This window comes from Heliangelus exortis, chromosome 20, assembly GCF_036169615.1.
Source record: "Heliangelus exortis chromosome 20, bHelExo1.hap1, whole genome shotgun sequence".
NCBI lineage: Eukaryota > Metazoa > Chordata > Aves > Apodiformes > Trochilidae > Heliangelus > Heliangelus exortis.
In genome coordinates, this window is record NC_092441.1 from 2806382 (window position 1) to 2826216 (window position 19835).

The 19835-nt window shown below is 41.1% G+C and overlaps 1 protein-coding gene across 6 annotated transcripts in view; it reads right to left on the reverse strand.

Moving 5' to 3' along the window:
- Nucleotides 1-4521: 4521 nt before the first annotated feature.
- CEP112 (centrosomal protein 112) overlaps nucleotides 4522-19835 on the reverse strand; it is a 154679-nt gene continuing 139365 nt past the window's right edge. For 4 of the 6 annotated variants that reach the window (XR_011729896.1, XR_011729895.1, XR_011729898.1 and 1 more), the window contains 4 exons: nucleotides 7946-8047; nucleotides 6284-6348; nucleotides 5814-5903; nucleotides 4801-4961 (listed from right to left, as the gene is read on the reverse strand). Coding sequence is in view for 1 of the 6 variants with exons in the window: in XM_071764138.1 (XP_071620239.1) it covers nucleotides 4958-4961; nucleotides 6284-6348; nucleotides 7946-8047 (171 nt within the window). In the remaining 5 variants the exon portion in view is untranslated. Of the gene's footprint in view, nucleotides 4962-5813; nucleotides 5904-6283; nucleotides 6349-7945; nucleotides 8048-19835 lie in introns of those variants that run through there. The other 2 variants (XM_071764138.1, XR_011729899.1) reach the window with 2 other exon arrangements.

The window sequence follows — 19835 nt, forward strand, 5'->3', positions numbered from 1 at the left end:
TGGATCCTGTGCCCTGCTCAGCATCACAGCCAGACTCAGCACTGCTTGTCACTAAAGTGTGGGATTGCTCCTGAGAACAAAGCTCTTGAATCCATCCTAAAACATGGTTGGACATTGCCCGGAGAGAAAGGATCAACTCCCCACCCCCCAGAAATACACAAATTAAAATACTCCACAGCCCTTCCTAAAGCCAGCAGAAAGGTTAAATAACTCAATTCCACCAACACATCACAAAGTAACACCCACAAACCCACCCGACACAGGAAGCTGCCTCCACCAGTATGAACCAGCACCAACTTACTGGGGGATGAGCCCTTCCATTCTCCTTTGCAGACAGGATGCTCACTGGAGTTTTGCTGGAGACATCCAACCCCAGAGCTGGAGCTGCTGACACAGAGGACTGGGCATGGAGCTCAGGGGGTGCTGGAAGATCTTCCAGGCAGGAAAAGGGTTGAGAAATGTCCAATATTGCCCCAGCTTTTGAGGAAACCACTTGGGAGCTCCATTATAATCTGCATTAAAGGCAAAGCCCAGACTGGAGGTCTGAAGCCCCCAGAAGGTTCCTGGGCATCCTCATCAGCACATCCCATCAGGGGGAGGGGCCAGGACTTAAGTGCAGATCTAAGCTTAAGTGTTTGCACATGTGCTTTATTAAATTAGGGCTCAAGGTTCAGCTGGGAAGGGCCACCAGTGCCCAGGTGCATCTGCAATGGGCTGGAGGTGGGGCTGACTGGGGAGAGGCAAAGATGGGCTGGAAGGGTTCTCAGGGTGCTGGGGGGGTCAACTGGAAATTCTAAATAAAGATTTGCAGGTATCCTAATCTATATTAATAAAATTATAATATATTTTATATTTATATTTATCATATTATTATATATTATTAAATATATATAAAAGTATCATATACTATTATATTTATATATTAATAACATATTAATATATTTATATATTAATAACATATTAATATATTTATAGATTAACATATCTATATATTATGATTATATTAATAAAGATTTGCAGGTATGGGCTATGAGCATCACTTCCACATCCAGCTGCATTGGTGCTTTAAGGTTTCATCCAAAGGAGCTTCAAGCACCATTTTGAAGAGGCCATGAACAACTTCTTTTTGTGGGCAACACAAAAGAGCAGCTCCTGCCTCCCAGGGCCAAATAATTCCCCATCCCATCACTGCCCCCCAGCAGGAACCTGGGACAAGGGACACTCCATCACTTTATCTTCTATTTCATCTCCTACAGGCCAAGAAAGATGAGGAGGAAGAGGGGAAAAAGAGCTGATTAAAGTCAGATTTCATTCTAGATTCAAAGATGATTCTGAAATTAGTCACAAATGACCTCAGCCAGCAGTGATGAGCAAACATGGAGATGACAACAAGTGTCAAGAAGTCTCAGAAGATGTAACATCATTCCTGGGCAGAATTAAACACAGCCAGGCTCAGCCTGCTCATGAAATCCATATGGAGTCATCAGCCTTCTTAGGTCTGGTTTTCCATCACCCTCAGATGCAGAATGAGAGCCTGGCTGGATAAAAATGTCCTGAGGTTTAGGTGGGCTCTGAATTTCAGGAGTCACTGCTGAGGAATTCACTTCTAAAAATGCTTGATCTGTTGTGAATCCTCAGTTTCAGTTCAGGATAACTTTGACCCACAGATTTCTCATGGATTCTAGCTCCAGAATTTTAATAAACGCCATAAAGCCTTTTTTTTTTTTTTTTTTTTTTTTGGGGGGGGGGGGGCAAAACTGGACAAAGCTAACCTCAGCATCAGTTTAATTTAAAGTTTTATTTAATTACCTTTTTTTATTTGGGTTTGAATTGACCAACTGCCTGTCCTCCACTGGCTTTATCAAAGCAGCCCCCAGTACCCAGGGTACATCTAATTTGAAGTGGGCTTTGGCTGCCAGACTTAAAACTGATCGTGCATTTTAGTTTCAGTAACTCTCAATTTCTGCACTCTTTGATAGCACACTTTAAAGAACAAGTCTTCTTTAGTGACAAAGGCTTAAAAGAAATGACCTTTCTGAGCAAAATATCAAAGCTTTGAAAAGATAGTTCCTTGGAAAAAAAAGTCTGAATTAAAATGACCTTGTGTTCTGAAACTTTTTTCATACAATATCTGACATCTTACTTTTGCTTTGTACCCTCTGAACCAGACCAAGTATAATTTAGTGGTGTGGTGTCTCCAGTACATTTTGTGATTTGGGAGGGCCCTGCATCAATTAAGATAATTATAAAAGATCAATCAGCTCCCATATACACTCTCTCCCCAGACTGCTCATCATTAAAAAAAAAAATTCAAGAAAACACTAGAAGACATTCTAGTGATGGGCAAATATTTTCTCCTAGTCCCAATAAAAACCTTCTTCTCTGTAACAAAATAATTTCTCACTTTGAAACCACGGGCAGTGGAGATTTGGGTAAATAACTGAGTATCTGTTGTCAGCTGCAGGAGCAACTGCACCAGAACTGTTCCCTGGAACCCAAGAACTGAGTAGCACCTGGATCAGGGTCACCTCCCTTAATACTGGTGGAAAATGTTATGATGTCTTTTCCTGGTGGGGTTTTATAGAGAGCAAAACAATCTCTCCCACAATAAATAAATAATAAAAAAAATCAGTAAAGCTAAATAAGCAGCAGAAATGAAGTTCTAACCATACTCAGGTTGGTTTCATCAGAGCTTGTTTTCTGGGCAATGAAGGCAACTACTGGCACCTGGCAACTCCTTACCCAGCAGGTGAAAAGAGAGGTAGAGCAAGTAAAAGGTATGAAAGGATCTCTTATCCTGCAACTTGGAAGTCAACTCTTGCTGGTGACAAAAAAGATCAAAGAAATGTTAACAGCAACTACAAGAGAACCTCAACCAAACTTGAATTTAATTTCTAATCAGTTTTATAAGCACTTTTCAAAATGGCCCTGGACAGCATCATATACATCATTCCCAGAGTTTTAAAACTCCCAGATTGACCAAGACCTACTTTTCCCAAGCTGTTTTTTCCAGCATCCACCACATCAACAACCCAAATCCTCAAAAAGAATGAAACTGAGGCCTGAATTCAACTGGTTAGAAGTTCCATATCTTTCTTTATGGATCTACCCCCCCTAACTGCTTTCAAAAGCACCACAACCACCCAGATACCATGTGAAAATGTAAGCAGAACAGAAATCAGAAATATCCCCTCTCTTTCCTGTGTGGGAAGAGAGATTCCACAATCCCAAACATCTCCTGTTTGGACACAGGGTATATCCAGCAGGTAAATCCCAGCAGCCTGCAGCCCTGGGAGCCTCTCCCAAAGAGCTGGACCACGGGTGCTCTTGAGAAAACACATTTGATTTTACTGCCTACAGTTCACTAAAAGCATCCTAACAAATTCCTCCTCCTAAAACTCACTCTTGCCCCAGGCAAGGCTTTGTGGCACCTGCCACAGCACCTTCTACCTTATCAGAGCCATGACAACCCCTTATCTAGAATGAGAAAAACCACTTATTGATTCAAGAAAGGTGGAAAACCTGCCCAGGCCCCGACCAAACTGACAATCAACAAATCACCCAGCAAGGCTGGAGCCTGGTTTTGGCAAGGAAACCCCTGCCAGGAGGTGGGGGTGGATGGAGCCCAGCTTGCCAAAGCCTCTGCTCCTTGATCTGGGTGCCAGGGGAAGATAAAAATGCAGCTGGTGAGCTGGGACCCAGTGAGCAGCCACCTCCATCCAGCCTTGGGCACTGTCAGAACTCTCTGAATCCCTCTGAATCCTACACAGATTGTGACTCTTGGGGTGCTGGTGCCAGGGGGGTGAGGGAGGGGAGGTGGCTGTCCCCATCAGCAGTGACACAGAGGGTCCCACTGCCAGTGCCCTGGCTGGACTTAAAGGACAGGAATTTCTGGCTCCCTCTCAAGCACTCAGACCATGAACTCTGCCTTGATACAAACACTGCTGGCAGGATGGTGCCTGGGGACAAAAAAAACCCAAACCCAAATTATTCTGGTGTGGGGCATATCCACATTTCTGGATTGCAGATGTACCAACTCCAGCCAAGAGATGAGGATGTCCCTAGGGCTGGGAGGCAGAGACCCCTATGGGGACCCTCTCCAGGTCCTTCAGCTTTCCACCACTGCTCAAACCTCATCCTACAAACCCTCAGGAATCTTCCTTGTATTTCCAGGCTCATCCAAGAGGATCCTGCACACCCCATGCAGAATCAAGGCTGTTTTGGTTATGACTTTTTTTTCAATTATGCCCCATCATGGTGTTACCAGCAAATGACAAAGAGTTTTCCTGTGACCAGAACTTGCAACCCCAGCCATAGATTAACTGCAACTTAACTCTTAACTGAGGATGCTCTTAACTGGCAACAGTGGCTGCATTTTCATTCTTGCTCCAAGATTTTTTCCTTGCAACACAGCGTGAGATATTTTCCCAGTTAAACAAAGCCATATACAAAATTCTCATATGTACTCTGGCAACTTAGGTGAGTGAGATGCCCAATAATACAATAAATGTCAAAACAAAATAGTACAAAATAATATTTTAATCTTATGTAAACACGTGGACACAAAACAATGTCAAAATATGTTAAAATATCTTGGACAATAATAATAGAAAATGGGATTATCTTCATGTAGAAAAGTGAAAAGAATGGTACTGGGAATTAAACAAAAATATAGTAGTGCTTGCTGGGTGAGCAAGCTGAGCAGAGGCTCAAACACACAGAATACCAAAAGCATAAGTCTGTAATAAGATAATGAGAAAAAAAAAAAAAAAAGAATGGAAGATAAAACTAAAAGCATGCTGGCATGAGCAATGGATGTGTTTTAATCAACTTCATTACACTCTATGTGCTAAGAAAACAGCCACTGATCTTTGCATTTGAATTTGCAAGAGCCAAATCTTCAAACCTATTCAAAGCAGTCCGGTTGGCAAGCAGGGAAATCCAACCACTCCAGCAGCTACCTGAAAATGAAGAGATTTTTGTTAGTTCTATCTTATTTTTTTTTCTTATAAAAACCTACCAGGGTTAGGGCTGGGTCCTGGATGTGGCTGGTGCTGTGCTGGGTGCTCTGGAGCAGGCAGGGGCTGGTGCTGCCCAACAGCCACGTCTCACCCACAGCCACGTGTGTGTTAAAGCAGCAAAAAGTGGTATTTCAGTGACTGAGGATCAGGTGACACAAAATTTAGTGAGTCTAATCTAGGAAAAAAGATGTGGTCAGGGAGATTTTCCTGAACAGAAGCAGCAGGAAAGGTTCTCCAAGCTTAGGAGCAAACGCAGCGGTAGCCCCGGTGGGACAGGAGCTGCTGTGCTGGCTCCATCCCTGTCCTCCCTTTCCATAAGGAGCTGGGACTGGGGCTCCTTCCACCCCCCCAGTGTGTTGATCATTTGTGGCCTGATCTATTGTGATCAGTCATCTTTTTAAACAGCTTTGTTCCTGACTGTGAAGACACTAATTCAGAATAAATGACTGGAGAGAGTCTAGAGACAACGTTACACCTCTGGATTCATCCAACCAGGACAGCTACATTGCATGTATTATCAACAATCTATGACATTTTCAGTTTCTAGTTATCTTTAGCTAATTCTCATTAGTTTAGGATTAATATTTTAGGATTAGTTAGTTTAGGATTAATATTTTCAGCTACCTTTCATACTACTAACACTCGTACGAATGTTTAAGTATTACATATTTTTACACTATTCTTACAAGCAAACCTTATTTACAGAAACCCTCACGATAAGAAAGTATCATCAAAGTCTATAAATATCAAAAAAGATGGAGTGGCTTTCCTAGGAAGTTTCCTTTTACTCACCTCTCCATGTGAACCACTTACTCTAAAGGCACAGCAAAGCTTTTTATTGCTGCAGCCCTTGCTATAATTTATATTGGAGGGTGTAAACGTCTGGAAAAAAAAAAAAAAAAAGCTCTGGCTCATGAAGATCCGGTACTTTGAAGATGTGATCTGCAATATTATGCATTGCATCATTGTTTTCTATCTTAAAAGGAGGTGGCATCACCACAGAGCTGCAGCTGTGCGCTGAGCCACTGTCTCATCATGAACGTGGAGGCAAAGCCCAGACTTGTAATGCACCTGCAAGTTCTCTAATCTTGCTCTAATAGTACTGACTAAGCACTGGGAAAACTCTCAGATGCTTGTTTACTGAAAATAAGGAGCTTTTAAAACTACAACCAGAGTGGAGTGGTTTAATTAAGCTGTAAAGCTTCCAGAACTGGGATCCCCAGGTGTGAAATGGTACAAACGGATCAAAGATCATCCCGCACCTTTTGGCGTGGCAGGCGTCCCGCTCTTCCTGGAGGACACAGACTGTGTTCTGCAGAATATTTACCTGTAAAACACACCCCACGTGAAAACGGTGTTCAAAATTCCGATTAATAATTTCGTGCTCATCTCATAAATGTGTTTTTTCTTGTTTCTCCCACCTCAATAAAATTCAGCGACACTTTAGCTGCCTACTAGGATGAATACTTGACAGAAGAGGGTGAGCAAGGCTGCCCTGGCCCCACTCCAGCTGAGTGTGACCTGCTCCTTTAGGAACAGACTCAAAACAGTTTTTAAATTCATGTGGTGGAACCATATGGCTTATGAAGGGGTTTGGGAGCTCCGGGTCTCCTCTCAGCTCCCATCAGAAGCCTGTGCTCTGATCCCTGCTCTCCTGCTGAAGGTACTCACCTGTTCTTCAAGCTTATGAAAAGGAATCTTTATTAATACACTGTGACCACTTTTGGATGACTCACCAAATACCAACAATCGGGCAGCATACTTTATATTTAGAAACATTTTTAGAAAACTTTGCCCAAGCCTCAACTATTTTCTTTTATTTTGTTTATTTTTATCACCCCTCGGTGCTTTCACCCGGCCTATTCTCTTCATCCCCCTCCAACAATAAATAATCCTGACAGGTGCAGAGATTCCATTGCCCTTCTTGTCTGATGTTTTCAAACAGGAATTTCAACAATTTTCCAAGACCAGGACACCTGTGCTTCAGAAAGAGCCCCCAAGTCCTGCGGGCTCAGAGATGCCAGCGACCGCTGGAAACGCAGCCAGCAGGGAAGAGTTTCTGGGACAGCACCCAGGTTTTACTCTGTACTTTTACTCTTTTGAAATGCTGCTGCTGCTACCAGAAGCCCTGCAGGTGGATATCAGATTCTCTTTTTTTTTTCTAACTCATTAAAAAAAAAAAAAATGTGGCATTCTTATACTAGCTGCAGAGTAAGGCTTCCTACCAGACAGTGCTAATAGTCAACCAGACTTTAAAAATAGCTTTTTACTATCAACTGGAAATAGATTTTTCCCAGTGGTTTCTTAACTCTTTGTTTCCCACAACTATTTAAATAAGAGCATTTTCTTCCAGCAGGAATCCCTTGACATGTGAGCAGTGTTAACACCCACAGCTAGCAGGTAGGAATATGAAAGCTTCCCCTAAGAAAATTCCCTATTTCTATGAAAGGCACATTTTGCCAGGGGAAGTGCCTCATGCATAGCAAAAAATGCCTCTGCATTCTAAAGAAGGGGGGAAAAAAGCAAATACATTAAAGTAGCAACCATCTCCATAGAGAGAGGTTGCATAAGAAAGAGAAATGGAGAGTCTGCAGGGCTCTGCTTGCTAGAAAAAATGATACAATTGGTAATTGTGTGCTGTATTTGAGGAAAAAAAAAGCTAACACTGAATACAGTCTAATTTCTACATCCAGTTGCCAACTGAAGAAAAATCTGGCATCAAAAGATCCAACACAGTAGCTCTCAAGGTGAGGAAACTGGAGGAGAAAGGTGCTGGGGAAGACAACTGAGAGAGAAGCAGCCACAGTTTGGTTTTGAGACTTTCTCAGTATTTTTTGGCCAAATTACAGATGGCCATAATTTCTTGTCTAGAAGAGATAGGTTTAATCAAGGCCAAAAAGTTGAAATTCATAGTAAAAATTTACCTGAGATCTTAAAGAGACAATTGTGTCTTCAAGCTCCTGTCTCAAAGATGCTGGCATCAGCCCTTTGAGGGTGGTTTCATATTCCTGTCGGATATGGGTTATCTGGAACACAGCAACAACAACAAAAAGTTATCTAGGTGGCTCCTCTTGGAAGCCAGAGAGTAATTTTTTCATTTCTTTTGCCCAATTTGAAGGAAAAAGGAGAAAGAAAAGAAAGAAAAAGAAAAAGGAAAAAAAGAAAAAGGAAAAAAAGGAAAAAGGAAAACGGAGAAAGGAGAAAGAAAAGAAAGAAAGAGAAAAAGGAAAAAAGAAAAAGGAAAGAAAGGAAAAAGAAAAAAGGAAAAAGGAAAAAGGAAAAAAGAAAAAAAGGAAAAAGGAAAAAGGAAAAAGAAAAAAGGAAAAAGGAAATAGGAGAAAGAAGAAAAAAGAAAAAAGAAGAAAGAAGAAAGAAGAAAGAAAAATAAAAAAGAAAGGGAAAAGGGAAAAGGGAAAAGGGAAAAGGGGAAAAGGGAAAAGGGAAAAGGGAAAAGGGAAAAGGGAAAAGGAAAAAGGAAAAAGGAAGGAAAAAAGTAAAACAAAAAAAGGAGAAAGAAAAAAGAAAAAGAAAAGAGAAAAAGGAAAAAGGAAAAAGGAGAAAGGAAAAAGGAGAAAGGTAAAAGGGGAAAGGAGAAAAAAGATAGAAAAAGAAAAAAGGAAAAAATAAAGAAGGAAAAAGAAAGAAAAAGGAAAAAGGAGAAAGGAAAAAGGAAAATGGAAAAAGGAGGAAAAAGAAGAAAGAAAAAGAAAAAAGAAGAACGGAAAAAGGAGAAAGAAAAGAGGAAAAAGGAAAAAGAAGAAAGAAAAAAGAAGAAAGAAAAAAGAAGAAAGAAAAAATAAAAAAGGAAAAAGGAGAAAAAAGAATGGAAAAAGAAAAAAGGAAAAGAAAAAAGAAAGAAAAAAAAAAAGAAAAAAGAAAAAGAAAAAAGAAAGAAAAAAGCAGAAAGAAAAAAGAAAAAAAGGAAAAAGGAAAACAGAAAAAGGAGAAAGAAAAGAAAGAAAAAGAAAAAGGAAAAAGGAGAAAAGAAGAAAGAAAAATAATAAAGAAAGGAAAAATGAAATAGGACAAAGGAGAAAAAAGAAGAAAGAAAAAGAAAAAGGAAAAAGAAAGAAGACAGAAAAAGAAGAAAGAAAAAAGAAAAAGGAAAAAGAAAAAAACAAGAAAGAAAAAGAAAAAGGAGAAAGGAGAAAGGAGGAAGAAAAAGGAAGAAAGAAAAAAGAAGAAAAAAAAAGAAAAATGGAAAAGGGAAAAGGGAAAAAGGAAAAAAAGGAAGAAGGAAGAAGAGATGAGAAGAGAGAAAAGTAAAAGAAAGAAGAAAACAAAAAGAGAAAAAATTAAAAAAAAAAAAAAGAAAAAAAAGCAGCTCAGGCCCAAATATGCATAATATAATTATCAATACAAAAGGCACAAAGCAATCTGATGAAACCTGAGGAAAGTTTGGTCTCTGAGTCACTGCAACATGCAGGAAAAACCTCCCAAGCTCTATGCAAATCAGCAATTAGAGGCTTTCCTTGGGAGCTGCAAGGAAGTGATGCTGCTATGCAAATCAACAGGAAAAAGGGTGAGACAGGAAACCTGGTTTGAACTCTGCTGTGTGTAAGCCAGTGATCAAAAGTTATGTTTTTTGAGAGTTACTCCAATAAATTTATGCTACTCCTTCTCTCTAGGCTCCCAAAGCTATGCAAAGGTGCTTGGCCAGGATAAATATTTCCTGAGCCAACAGCTCATTTGGGTGGGGACCCTGAGAGAGCAGAAATGTGAATTTCAGTTAATTCAACATGTGAAATTTGTCCTTGGTAAGACGGGAGCAGAGAGAGAAAAATGCTTTTATTTCCTATATTTTGAATAATTAAGATCTATTTCAAGCATTAAGAGGATCTGGATCATCCATCACCAGCACGTGGGGGTGACCCAACCAGCACAGAATGGGCCTGACTGGGGATGGGGAGACAGGAATCAGACTGGGAATAAAGCTCTGAATTTATAAGAGATGTTGGGGTCAGGAGAAGAACCTGGACCCCAAATCCCTCACCCCACCAGCATCTAACCCCATGCCTACACAGCAGCATTTTTCCTTTTCCTTTTTCTTTTTCCTTGAATGCCAGGTGCCTGGCACTCACTAAAAGCCCCTTATTATCATTTTTCCTAGAGGAAAATCAAGAAAGTTGTGAGGAGATGCAAGAAAAATGTTAATGCAGCTCTGTGAGCGAAATAATAAGAATAATCTCATTGTGCAACAGTCTTCTTTCAAGCAGGTTTTTAAGAGTTTAATCTCCAGCTGTCCTCTAAATACCTGGGTTCACAACACTCTTAACTTTTGCCATGGAGGGGGATTGTTCCCCTTGGTGTTTCTTGGAAAAATCAGGGAGAACTATGGACTGTGCTTTGAAATATAGCTATTTATTAGTGGAGAAAATGGAGAAAGAACATGAGAAATAAGCTCTGGTAGCTGAAATATCACTTGGGGCTGGTTTGTTAGGCTACTGCAGAGAGAAAACACACATTTCTTTTGGTGTTCTTTGGAACACAACTGCAATTTGTTTGCTAAGATGAAGTATTTTACTTTCAACTCTGCTCACTAATCATTGCATCACAACAAGATGAAAATAAGACCCCAGCTGTTTCCTGTCATTTTCTGATAAACAACATGCTGGTATTTTTGGCTGAAGTTACTACCCCAAGGTTTACTGACCCAGGAGATTAACACAGTGCATGGCAAAAATCTGAATTACTTCTTGTAGCTAAAAAGTAACATATAGTGGGCTAATGTTTACTAATTTTAATGGGAAAAGATTTTTAGTACTTATTTTTGACCAATGAAAGCTATGTCTGTAGGGATGTTTTGGGGGTTTTTTTGTGCCTTAAAGGCTTTTTTGTTCTTCTATAGCCTCAAGCTGCCTCCCTAGGATCTACAGAGACTGTGTGTCCTCTTCCAATCCTGAGAGATGTTTCAAATTGCAATTTTTCAGCACTCAGGAGGGCTTTAGTCTGCTGGATGGGGACAGCTCTATTTCATTTACTGCTGTGTTCATTTTTCTTCAGCCCTGAGAAAGCTTTTTTCAATTTTTTAGATTTTTAAAATTTTTTTAAAAATAATTTTGTTGAGTTGATTTAATCCATGAACCCCCAGGAAGGTTTTATAGCTTTTAATATTAAGCTGCCCAACTGGTCTTTGTTTATTCAGGTTGGTTGCTAACATATGAGGTTTAAACTTTTACCATCAATCATTTTTGGGGTCAGCAGAAACCCCAGAAAGCTGAGGTTGCCACACAGAGCTCCTGGCCCTTTGGTCACTCCATCAAATAGACAAGAAGAGACAAATATTCACCCAATTATACAAAGTGATGCAAAAGGAGGGAAGATGTCATGGCCCAGATTTTCATTTCTTGTCATAGTTGGGCACTGACCGCTCTCGAAAGAAATAAAAATTGGTTTTGATGCTCAGAAGAAAAAGAAAAAAGAAGAAGCTGAGGGCTCTGGCCCAATGCTTTCCAGTAGCACAGGTATTTTCCATTTTACTCCTTCAAGGAGTCTTCAGATGGCACAGTCCAGGCTGTGGGGTTGGGTTGGAAGAAAGGGGGACAGGAGCAGCCAGGAACATGTCCCATTGGTACCTACACTGTACTCACTCTCCTTCTTCTTTGAAAGGAACAGCTTAAGAGCACCCAGGAGAAACACAACATTTCAAGATGACCAAATGCAACTTATTCCAGGTGCCAGGAATCACCTGCAAAGCAAAGGATATTCTGCTTCTCTTCTAGGCTTTGCTACCCAGCCACAACCACGATGGATCCTATCCAGGTTCCTGATAGCCAGCTCTCCTCTTAGGACTTCCAAAAATTCTGGGAAGCAGAGTTGATCATCCAGAACATTCTGGCCCTGATGCAAAATCCCCATCTCATCAAAACCAAACCCAAACCCAATGCAATCTTCTCCACAGGTCCCAGTTGTAAATCACTTGGCTCCAATCAGAGGAGTGCAAAATGCAAATGAAATGCTGAAGTTTACATTGCCAAAGCAAATGAAGGCACCACAGGAGAGTTGTCAAGCTCCTTGAAAATATATAAATATCTTGTCTTGAAAGGCATGAAGTTAACATTGTGTTTATGTCAGATAAGAATCAAAGGGCTGTTCACTTATCTCAGGTGTTGCAGGCTTTTTAATACCTTAATTTCTGTTTATAATATTTGTGAAGGATCATTCCATGCATGCCAAGAAATACTAGGACAGTGACTAAAAGGCATAAATAAGATCATTCAATTATTAGTATATTTTCTCCACATTTCAGGAGGAGTAAGATGAGCAAGGTAATTTCCTGCCTCTCTAAAATCCTGCATTATTTAAACACTGGTATATTCCAATGCTGTTTAAAAGAGAAATCACTTTTAAAAGGTTAATCACCTGTTCTGCACCACACATCTCTGAGAGAAGGTGTGAAAGATCTGCTGTAAGAAATCTGAAGACAGGTGAGGGTACCAAAAAGGTAAAAATAACTCTTTCAGTCTTAGGCAAGTCATTAAATCATAATATCTCCCATAAAAATATTTGATTGGAGCTTGAAATCTTCTCCAACAATTTTTCCTGCTGAAGAGTCAGATGATGTATCTGTTTTTTCCAGGGAAGCACATGGTGTGACCATTTGTCTTTTCACAATTTAATCAAACATGAATATCTGCTGCTCTTCAGCCCACAGCCTCTCTTATTTCAGGCAGTGGGAATTTCTATTCTTGCTGGGAAGCACACGTTGAAATATGGTTCCTCCAGATTTAGATAAACAGCCTGCAATCTGATACAAATGTTCTCAAGTTCTGAAGCAAAGTAATGACTGCTATAAATTGCAGGGATTTGGCTCAGCTGAAAACAGGAATGGCCCAAGATCAGCTGAGAGAGCTCTTTTTCAAGTGTCCACCATGGTGTTCTCCATGGACAAAATACTGCAGGAGAACCTCCCCTCTTCCTAACAGTTCCAAAAGAAAATAAAGCAGTGGCACAGCTGTCCTCTGCTTTTCTGTCTTTAGGAAACCATTTGAGTGACCCAAACATTTTTGCCTTGTTTTTTTACAACCCCTGGGCACCCCCAGCTGTGCTGAGCTGCTTGCTGGATGCTCAGCTCTCTGCTCTCAGTTTTTTTGGTTTTTCCCAAAGGCCTCATTACTTCAGTGCCTTGCATTTCAAGACTTATCTTTTCTCAGCCAAGCTCTTTCCCACCTGGAAAACCCTGTTTGGAGGTAAGCAAGACAAGTCTATGTAACTCATAGCTCTAAAGGAAGGGAAAGCAGGCAAAACTTTTTGGAAACCCCCCCCCAGCAGTGGGCTGCATATGGCAAGGGCAGCATTCTTAGGACTACACGAGCTGGAGAGGAATAAAAGCTTTCACTGTCAACACCACTGAACAACCAGGAATGTTCTGGCTGGAAAATTCATGCTGTTCTCTCAACCTCCCCCCCTCCAGGACTCTGCTATTGCTCCAGCTGGGATTTGCTGGAACCCCAACTTCTTTTCCCCTCTAAATGACTCCGAGCAGCTGACAAACCAGGACACCATCTTTGTTCCTATGTCCTTCATCTCCTGTCAATGCCATCCCTCCATCAGCTGAAGAGGCTCTTTCTGATGGTCTTCCTCATCCCTAGCTAGGCTCAGGGGGCTCAGACATGACCTGGAGGAACAAACCTCAACCCAGCACCAACCCGTGCTGGAAATGAATGATGTTCATATTCCTGGCTCAGTCCTGATCAGCTATCAAGACACTGAAATAAAGCTCTAAGCATCTTTGTCACCACCAGTATTTATGCATTTTAGTTCTACAGTCTGGCTTGTGTTACCTTCTGTATAGTCCTTCCCATCCTGGGGAGAGGGGTGGTTCAGCAAATCAAGGTTTCAGTGTTTGAGAGGTGCTTGACAGTGCTCAGGAGGAGGATGAGGCTCAGTATTCCACCCCGTGTGAGCAATATAGCTATGCAGATAATAATCAGACCCTACTTTTACTATCACCATTTCCCCTCTTTCAAGAACAAAAATCTAATCAGCAGCTCAAGTTTCCAAACAGGTTCCCAAAGCACCAGGGTGGGTCAGAGCCTGCCCAGCTTTGGGTTGGGGTGAGGAAGAGCAGCACCAGAGCAGCCTGGATGGCTGATCCAGGGAACTTTGTGCTGATGACACTGCAAACAAAGTGATACTTCTGAACTTAAATAATATTAAGGATCAGCATAAAGCTGGCCTTTTCTAGAAAAGTCCTTTCCAGCTCCAGCCAGACACCTCACTACCTGGAAAAAAATAAACGGGATGGTTCATGAATGATCACTGAGAGCACACACCAGGGATGAGGTGTCCCTGCTCTTCTGCCCTCAACTGGCATTGATATTTCTCTTTTTTTTTTTTTTTAATTCCCTGCCTTAAATACCAGCACCCCTGTCATTTGCAGCCCCCCTTTCAAGACTTCTGACAGAATTCCCTTAATTGATAATACACAAGCAAACCACAGATGCTCTAAACCAATGCACTGCTCTCCCAAAAGCACAAGCTCCATCTCATTCACAGCTCTTTAAGACAAAGAGCTAGAAAACTGTCATTTTAAAATCCTCTCTAATTCCTACATGCTGGCATATGCTTGTTATTTTTGGGTAAAAGTTGGTTGGTGTTTTTTTTTTTCTTTTTAACTCCATGTTCTGTAGTTTCTGCTTTACTTTCCCCAGCTGGCCACTTCATTCCAACCATTCATTCTGCCCTCTGAAGTAGCTGTATGTTTGTGTATTTTCCAGTTGTGTCTGATTACCAAAGCTCACATTTGATCACTGACTTCCACACGTACATCACCATCATCTACCTCTTTTCCCTTTGACAATTGCACAGTTGGTGAGAGCCTTCTCTCCCGCAGCTCCTGCCATATGGAGCTCCTGGGAACTTTCAACTCCATTGATTTCCAGCTCTTTTCAAATCCCACCTGCAAATCTGTTTTTTCTGTGCTTGAATCTCAGCTTCTAGCTCCTGCTAATCTGCAGCTTCATGCTGTAGGGTGTAACTTATTATACTCTGTTGAATTCTGCCTCCCTTTCAGAGCAGGCCATTAAAAGAAAACGCTGTACAAAATATAAAATATGTCAAAAGCAAAGTTATTTATTCTAAGAGTCTCAGGCCTAATTAAAAATTGGGGGGCACTTTTCTATCAAAAAGTTGAATGAATATGTCAATGGAATCACATGCATGGCAGCCACTAATCAGCACAAAAGTGGTAAAATTTGGCTCTAAGTCTGTGGGACTGCCACAAACCAACAGGGACACCTGTATCCCTGAGAGGTGCCTTCCAGAGACAGAACCAGAACTCACATGCTCACATAAGGAAACTGCAGCAACTATTTTAATGTAATAACAATACCTGGCATTGCTGTTTTTAAAAAATCACAGTGGAAACTTGTTTCAGACTGTCCCTTTCTCCCCCATGGCACCACAGACCCCTGGGGTTAATCCCCAGCCACAGGCACTGCTCTCCCTGAATCCCTTGGTGTGGTTGAGATTGTTCCCATCTAGACTGAGCTCCCCGTGGCTCTGAGAACAGAAATGAATCTTGGGGAGGGGGAAAAAAACTGTGGAAGTGTTTCAGGGACATGGGTTGGAGCAACTGGAGCAAAGAGCAGAATGGCATCACCACCTCCAGCACACATTGACTTCTTAGTTTCCAAAGTTCTGGTTGGTTCCACAAAGCAAAAGCTGCCCAAATCCTCTTCAGCTGGCCACAAAGCAAAGCTTTTCCTTTTTAAATAGAATCATAGATTTTCAGGGTTGGAAGGGACCTTTAAGATGGTCCAGTTCCAGCATCCCCCCTACATCAGGTTGCTCAGAGCCCCATCCAGCCTGACCTTAAAAACTTCCAGGGATGGATGGGGCTTCCATCCCCTCTCTGGACAACCTGTGCCAGGGTCTCACCAACCCCATGGTGAAGAACTTCTTCCTAACTTCCAATCTAAATCTATCCTCTAGTTTGAATCTGTTCCCCCATGTCCTATCCCTCCCTGACATCCTAAAAAGTCCCTCAATGCCTTTCTTTAAATAGCAATTCTTTTTTCTTTAAATACCAAATCCAGAGCTTCTTAGCCTGATTTTAGATGACATGAACATGTTCTGAAAGGGACAACCCTTGGAGAAAGCCTGGGAACTCAAGGCCAGGACCCCAAAGACACCTCTGGGCTCTCCCTGGAGCACCTGAGGTTCAAGTCCTGGGTTGGAGGTTGGGTTGGAGCAAGGATCCTGCCATGGGTCACCCACCTCCACCTGGAGGAAATTCCACTGCTTCCACAGAATTTTCCAGAGAGTACAGAGCAGGGCAAGATGATGGACGTGAGGACAAAAGATTTTCAGTGAATTTATCTTGATTGCATCTAAAACTCTGCAATAACTTTGAAAATTCATCTGAAAAGACAGATGGACTCAAAGCCCCAAATTAAAAGGATTTTAGGATGAAAACCTTGGACATCCCCACACGTTGCTTATGTCACTCATTGATTCTTTGCTCCCAGTCCCACAAATCTGGAGGCAGGGGCACTGCTCCCACCCAGCAGAAGGGGTGGCACAAGTGAGGAGCTCTCTGTGCTACGTGGCAGCTCTGATTTCAGACCAAGGCATCACAGCCTTCATCTGAGCACAAGGATGTTTGGTTGGCATGGAAACAGCAAGTTAGGCTGAATGTGGTAAATATCCAGCAGTCAGAAGAAAACAGAGCAAAGTCACAATAACCAACATTAAAACTGAAAACTTGCTGAATGCTTTTGAATTACAGCTCTTTTACAATTATCACTCTTGTTTTTCATTTGAACATGAGTGAAATCCACTTAAACTGAGCTGTTCCATTTTACTCCAAATACTTCTACAACATCCTCATTCAGATAACTCCTTTTCCCCTTTTTTTAACAATCTATTTGAGAAAAAAGAACTTAAAAGGTCTGGAAATGTACATTGGTATTCTCCTTCATTCCCTTGGTTACTTTCATGAATAGAACATAATTGATTTTCTGTCTTCAGAGAATCTCCTTCCTTTAAGACTCTATTTGGGATTTGACTGCTTGGAGGAGCATCCCTATGGTTTGAGAACCTACAGGGATGCTACTACAGTTGTTTCTGAACATAGAGAACTTTTTTCCCCTCTATTATCCCCAATTAGAAGTTTTATATTGTACTTAACCCACCCTGTAGTTAAAAAATATTAGAACAACGAATGAAAAAAGTTGGGTGTTTTTTTTTTCTGAAAAAATTATTGTGTGTTATTCTAAAAGAGAGATTTTTGGAGCTTTTAATCTGCTGTGTTGGGGTGACTGCCCTTATAAAAAGAATTTTAAATGAAATGAGGTATCCTAAAAAAACCAAGGTCACAGAGCAAGAAGATCACCACCATTAGTTTTCATACATGCCTCAAATCAGCAAAATTTGTTGCACATGTCTAAATTCCTGGCTTTGCTAAGGCATATGCTTAAGCTTTCAGAACTGTGCATCATTTTTAATTACACATCCACAAGATGTGAAGTCTGCTGTATGAACAATTTAGATTTTTTTAACCATGACTGAAAACTGCAAATGACTCAAGGAAGAGAAAGATTTTTCAGTGCAAGGAAAGATCTCTGAGAAGTCCCCTTAGATTAGATCTGGGCACGTATCAGAGACAACCAAGTGCTACACCACACGGGTATGGGATACAGGAACACAACTTCAGTGGGATTAGTTGAGAAGAATCTGGTTCCCATGGTTACATATTACTGAGATACAAGAAACTCCAGCCTTACTTTTCAAGGAAAATATTGTGGCACACAAATTTCCTAGGAACCTTCCCAGACTGCTTTAACTGTCTTGGGACCATACATCCACAAATCTATATATTAAGAAACTATTAAGCATGAGTTCCACTTTATTCACTGGTAGTTTGCCACTTTTTGCCAATTACAGATGCCTCAAGGAGCTGGACATCTCATTTTTGAAGAAAACATGCAAGAGTTTGGGATAAAGTTTTGAGACTCCTATCTAGAAGGAAGACAACTGAGCCCATGGACCACTGTCCTAGAAAACCATGCTTGGACAAGACAGGGCAATCTTTATGGAAAATATAAAATTATTCAGGTTATTCAAAGTGGGAGATGTTCCCAGGTACTTTTGGCAACCCCAAGTGCATTGGAAAGTGTCCTTCTAATAATGTTTCTGTGCCCCACCACTGATGAAACAACACAGACACAACAGGATTGCATCTCCTGACACTGGGAAGAGGATGGAAAAAGCAAACCAGAGTAAACCCAAGTTCATACAAGAAGATGAAATACTGGAATGAAAAAGCTCCATGAAAACAACAGCTCCTCTTCAGCTGCAGCACCACGTTGGCCTCCAGACAGCTCAGGGCTTGCCATCAGTCCTTCCAACAAATTTCCCTCCCCATATTTATGGGATAGTTTGGCTCTCTGGGTAATTATAATAAAGGTTAACTCAGTGTGGTCACCAGAGGGTTATAGTAACAAAGAGTTAAGCTTCATGGATCTGTCAGTCTCTTGGAGACTGCAGAGTTATAAGGCCGTTGCACTGAAAAAAGGACAAACACAGAGCACCAAGATACCACCCAACAAGCTGTAACGAGAAACAGCTTTTTATTTTTAATTAAAAGCACAACAAAATGCTTTTTCATGTCTCATTCATTTGTTTGTTGTTGTTATAGAATCAAAACACAAGATTTTTCCTTTTAATGAAAACCAGAAGCTGTTTAACCCTCTCTCCTCCTTATTTATAGACATGTAAAAGCCCTGCAAAAGAGGCCTTTGTAATGGTGCCAGTGCAAATTTTGATGGTTTTTGCAATTTTGATTCAGGCAGTATTTGGTCAAAGCAGAAAGCAAGTTCTAATTTGCTGCCTTAAATATTTCAACCCCCTATTCAGCTGATGAGCCATTAGCTACTGCTAATGCTGGCTGAACACGTCCCCAGGTAGCCTGGCCAAGACAAAATAATAACTGGAAATATGGCAGAGCTGTCACTTTTGTGTTTTTCTTCTGGAAAGATAAAAAGCCCTAACGGATTAAGGAGTCACAGAGAAGACACACCACCAAGTTCCAAAATGTTGGACTGGAAAATAGACCAAAGCATCAAACCAAAAACTTCCTTAGTGGCTCCAGCATCTCCAAGTCCCAAGGTGTGACCGGGGATGAACTCAGCTGGGAGGGTAACCATAAGGCCACTAACTTATTACCACCTTGCAGGCAAAGCTCTGAGCTGGTGGGACATTATTTATTGTTTAAATAATATTTCTGTTCCATTTCTATCTTACCAGTGTGGGCTGGACTGTCCTGTCAGCTGGTTTGGACCAGAGAGAAAACCTTGAAGGTAGAAAGAGAAAGGGGAGAGGACCACGCTGGGAAACTGGGTGTCTAACCTTCTAGCTCTGCATTTCACAAGTCATGGCTTTGTTTCTTTTAGATCCTCTTTCAAACTGGGTCAGAAAAAAACCGTGAACTGGCCATGACAAAGATTAAAGAAAAAAAAAAAAAAAAATTACGAGATTTGGGTGAGAACTCACAGCGTGCTGGTCAGGGTTGCTCCCTGGCAGGGACAACCCAACAGCTAATTTTCCTCCTATTTCTGCAGGTATAGCTTTAAAAAATGCTTTCTAGAGAACATATGTTATTGATACTGTTCACTCAGCACCAAATATAGTTCTTAAAGAGTGCAAAAGCTGATTTGCATCAGAAATCTGTAAATTCATGTGTGATTCAGATAAGCCCCACCCATGTATTTTTCTGAATACTTCAACTCAAACTGATTTGAATGCACATCATTAACTTCCCATTTCAATACTGCTCTGTAAACTACATTCCCTGTTTTCCTTGAAGCACAT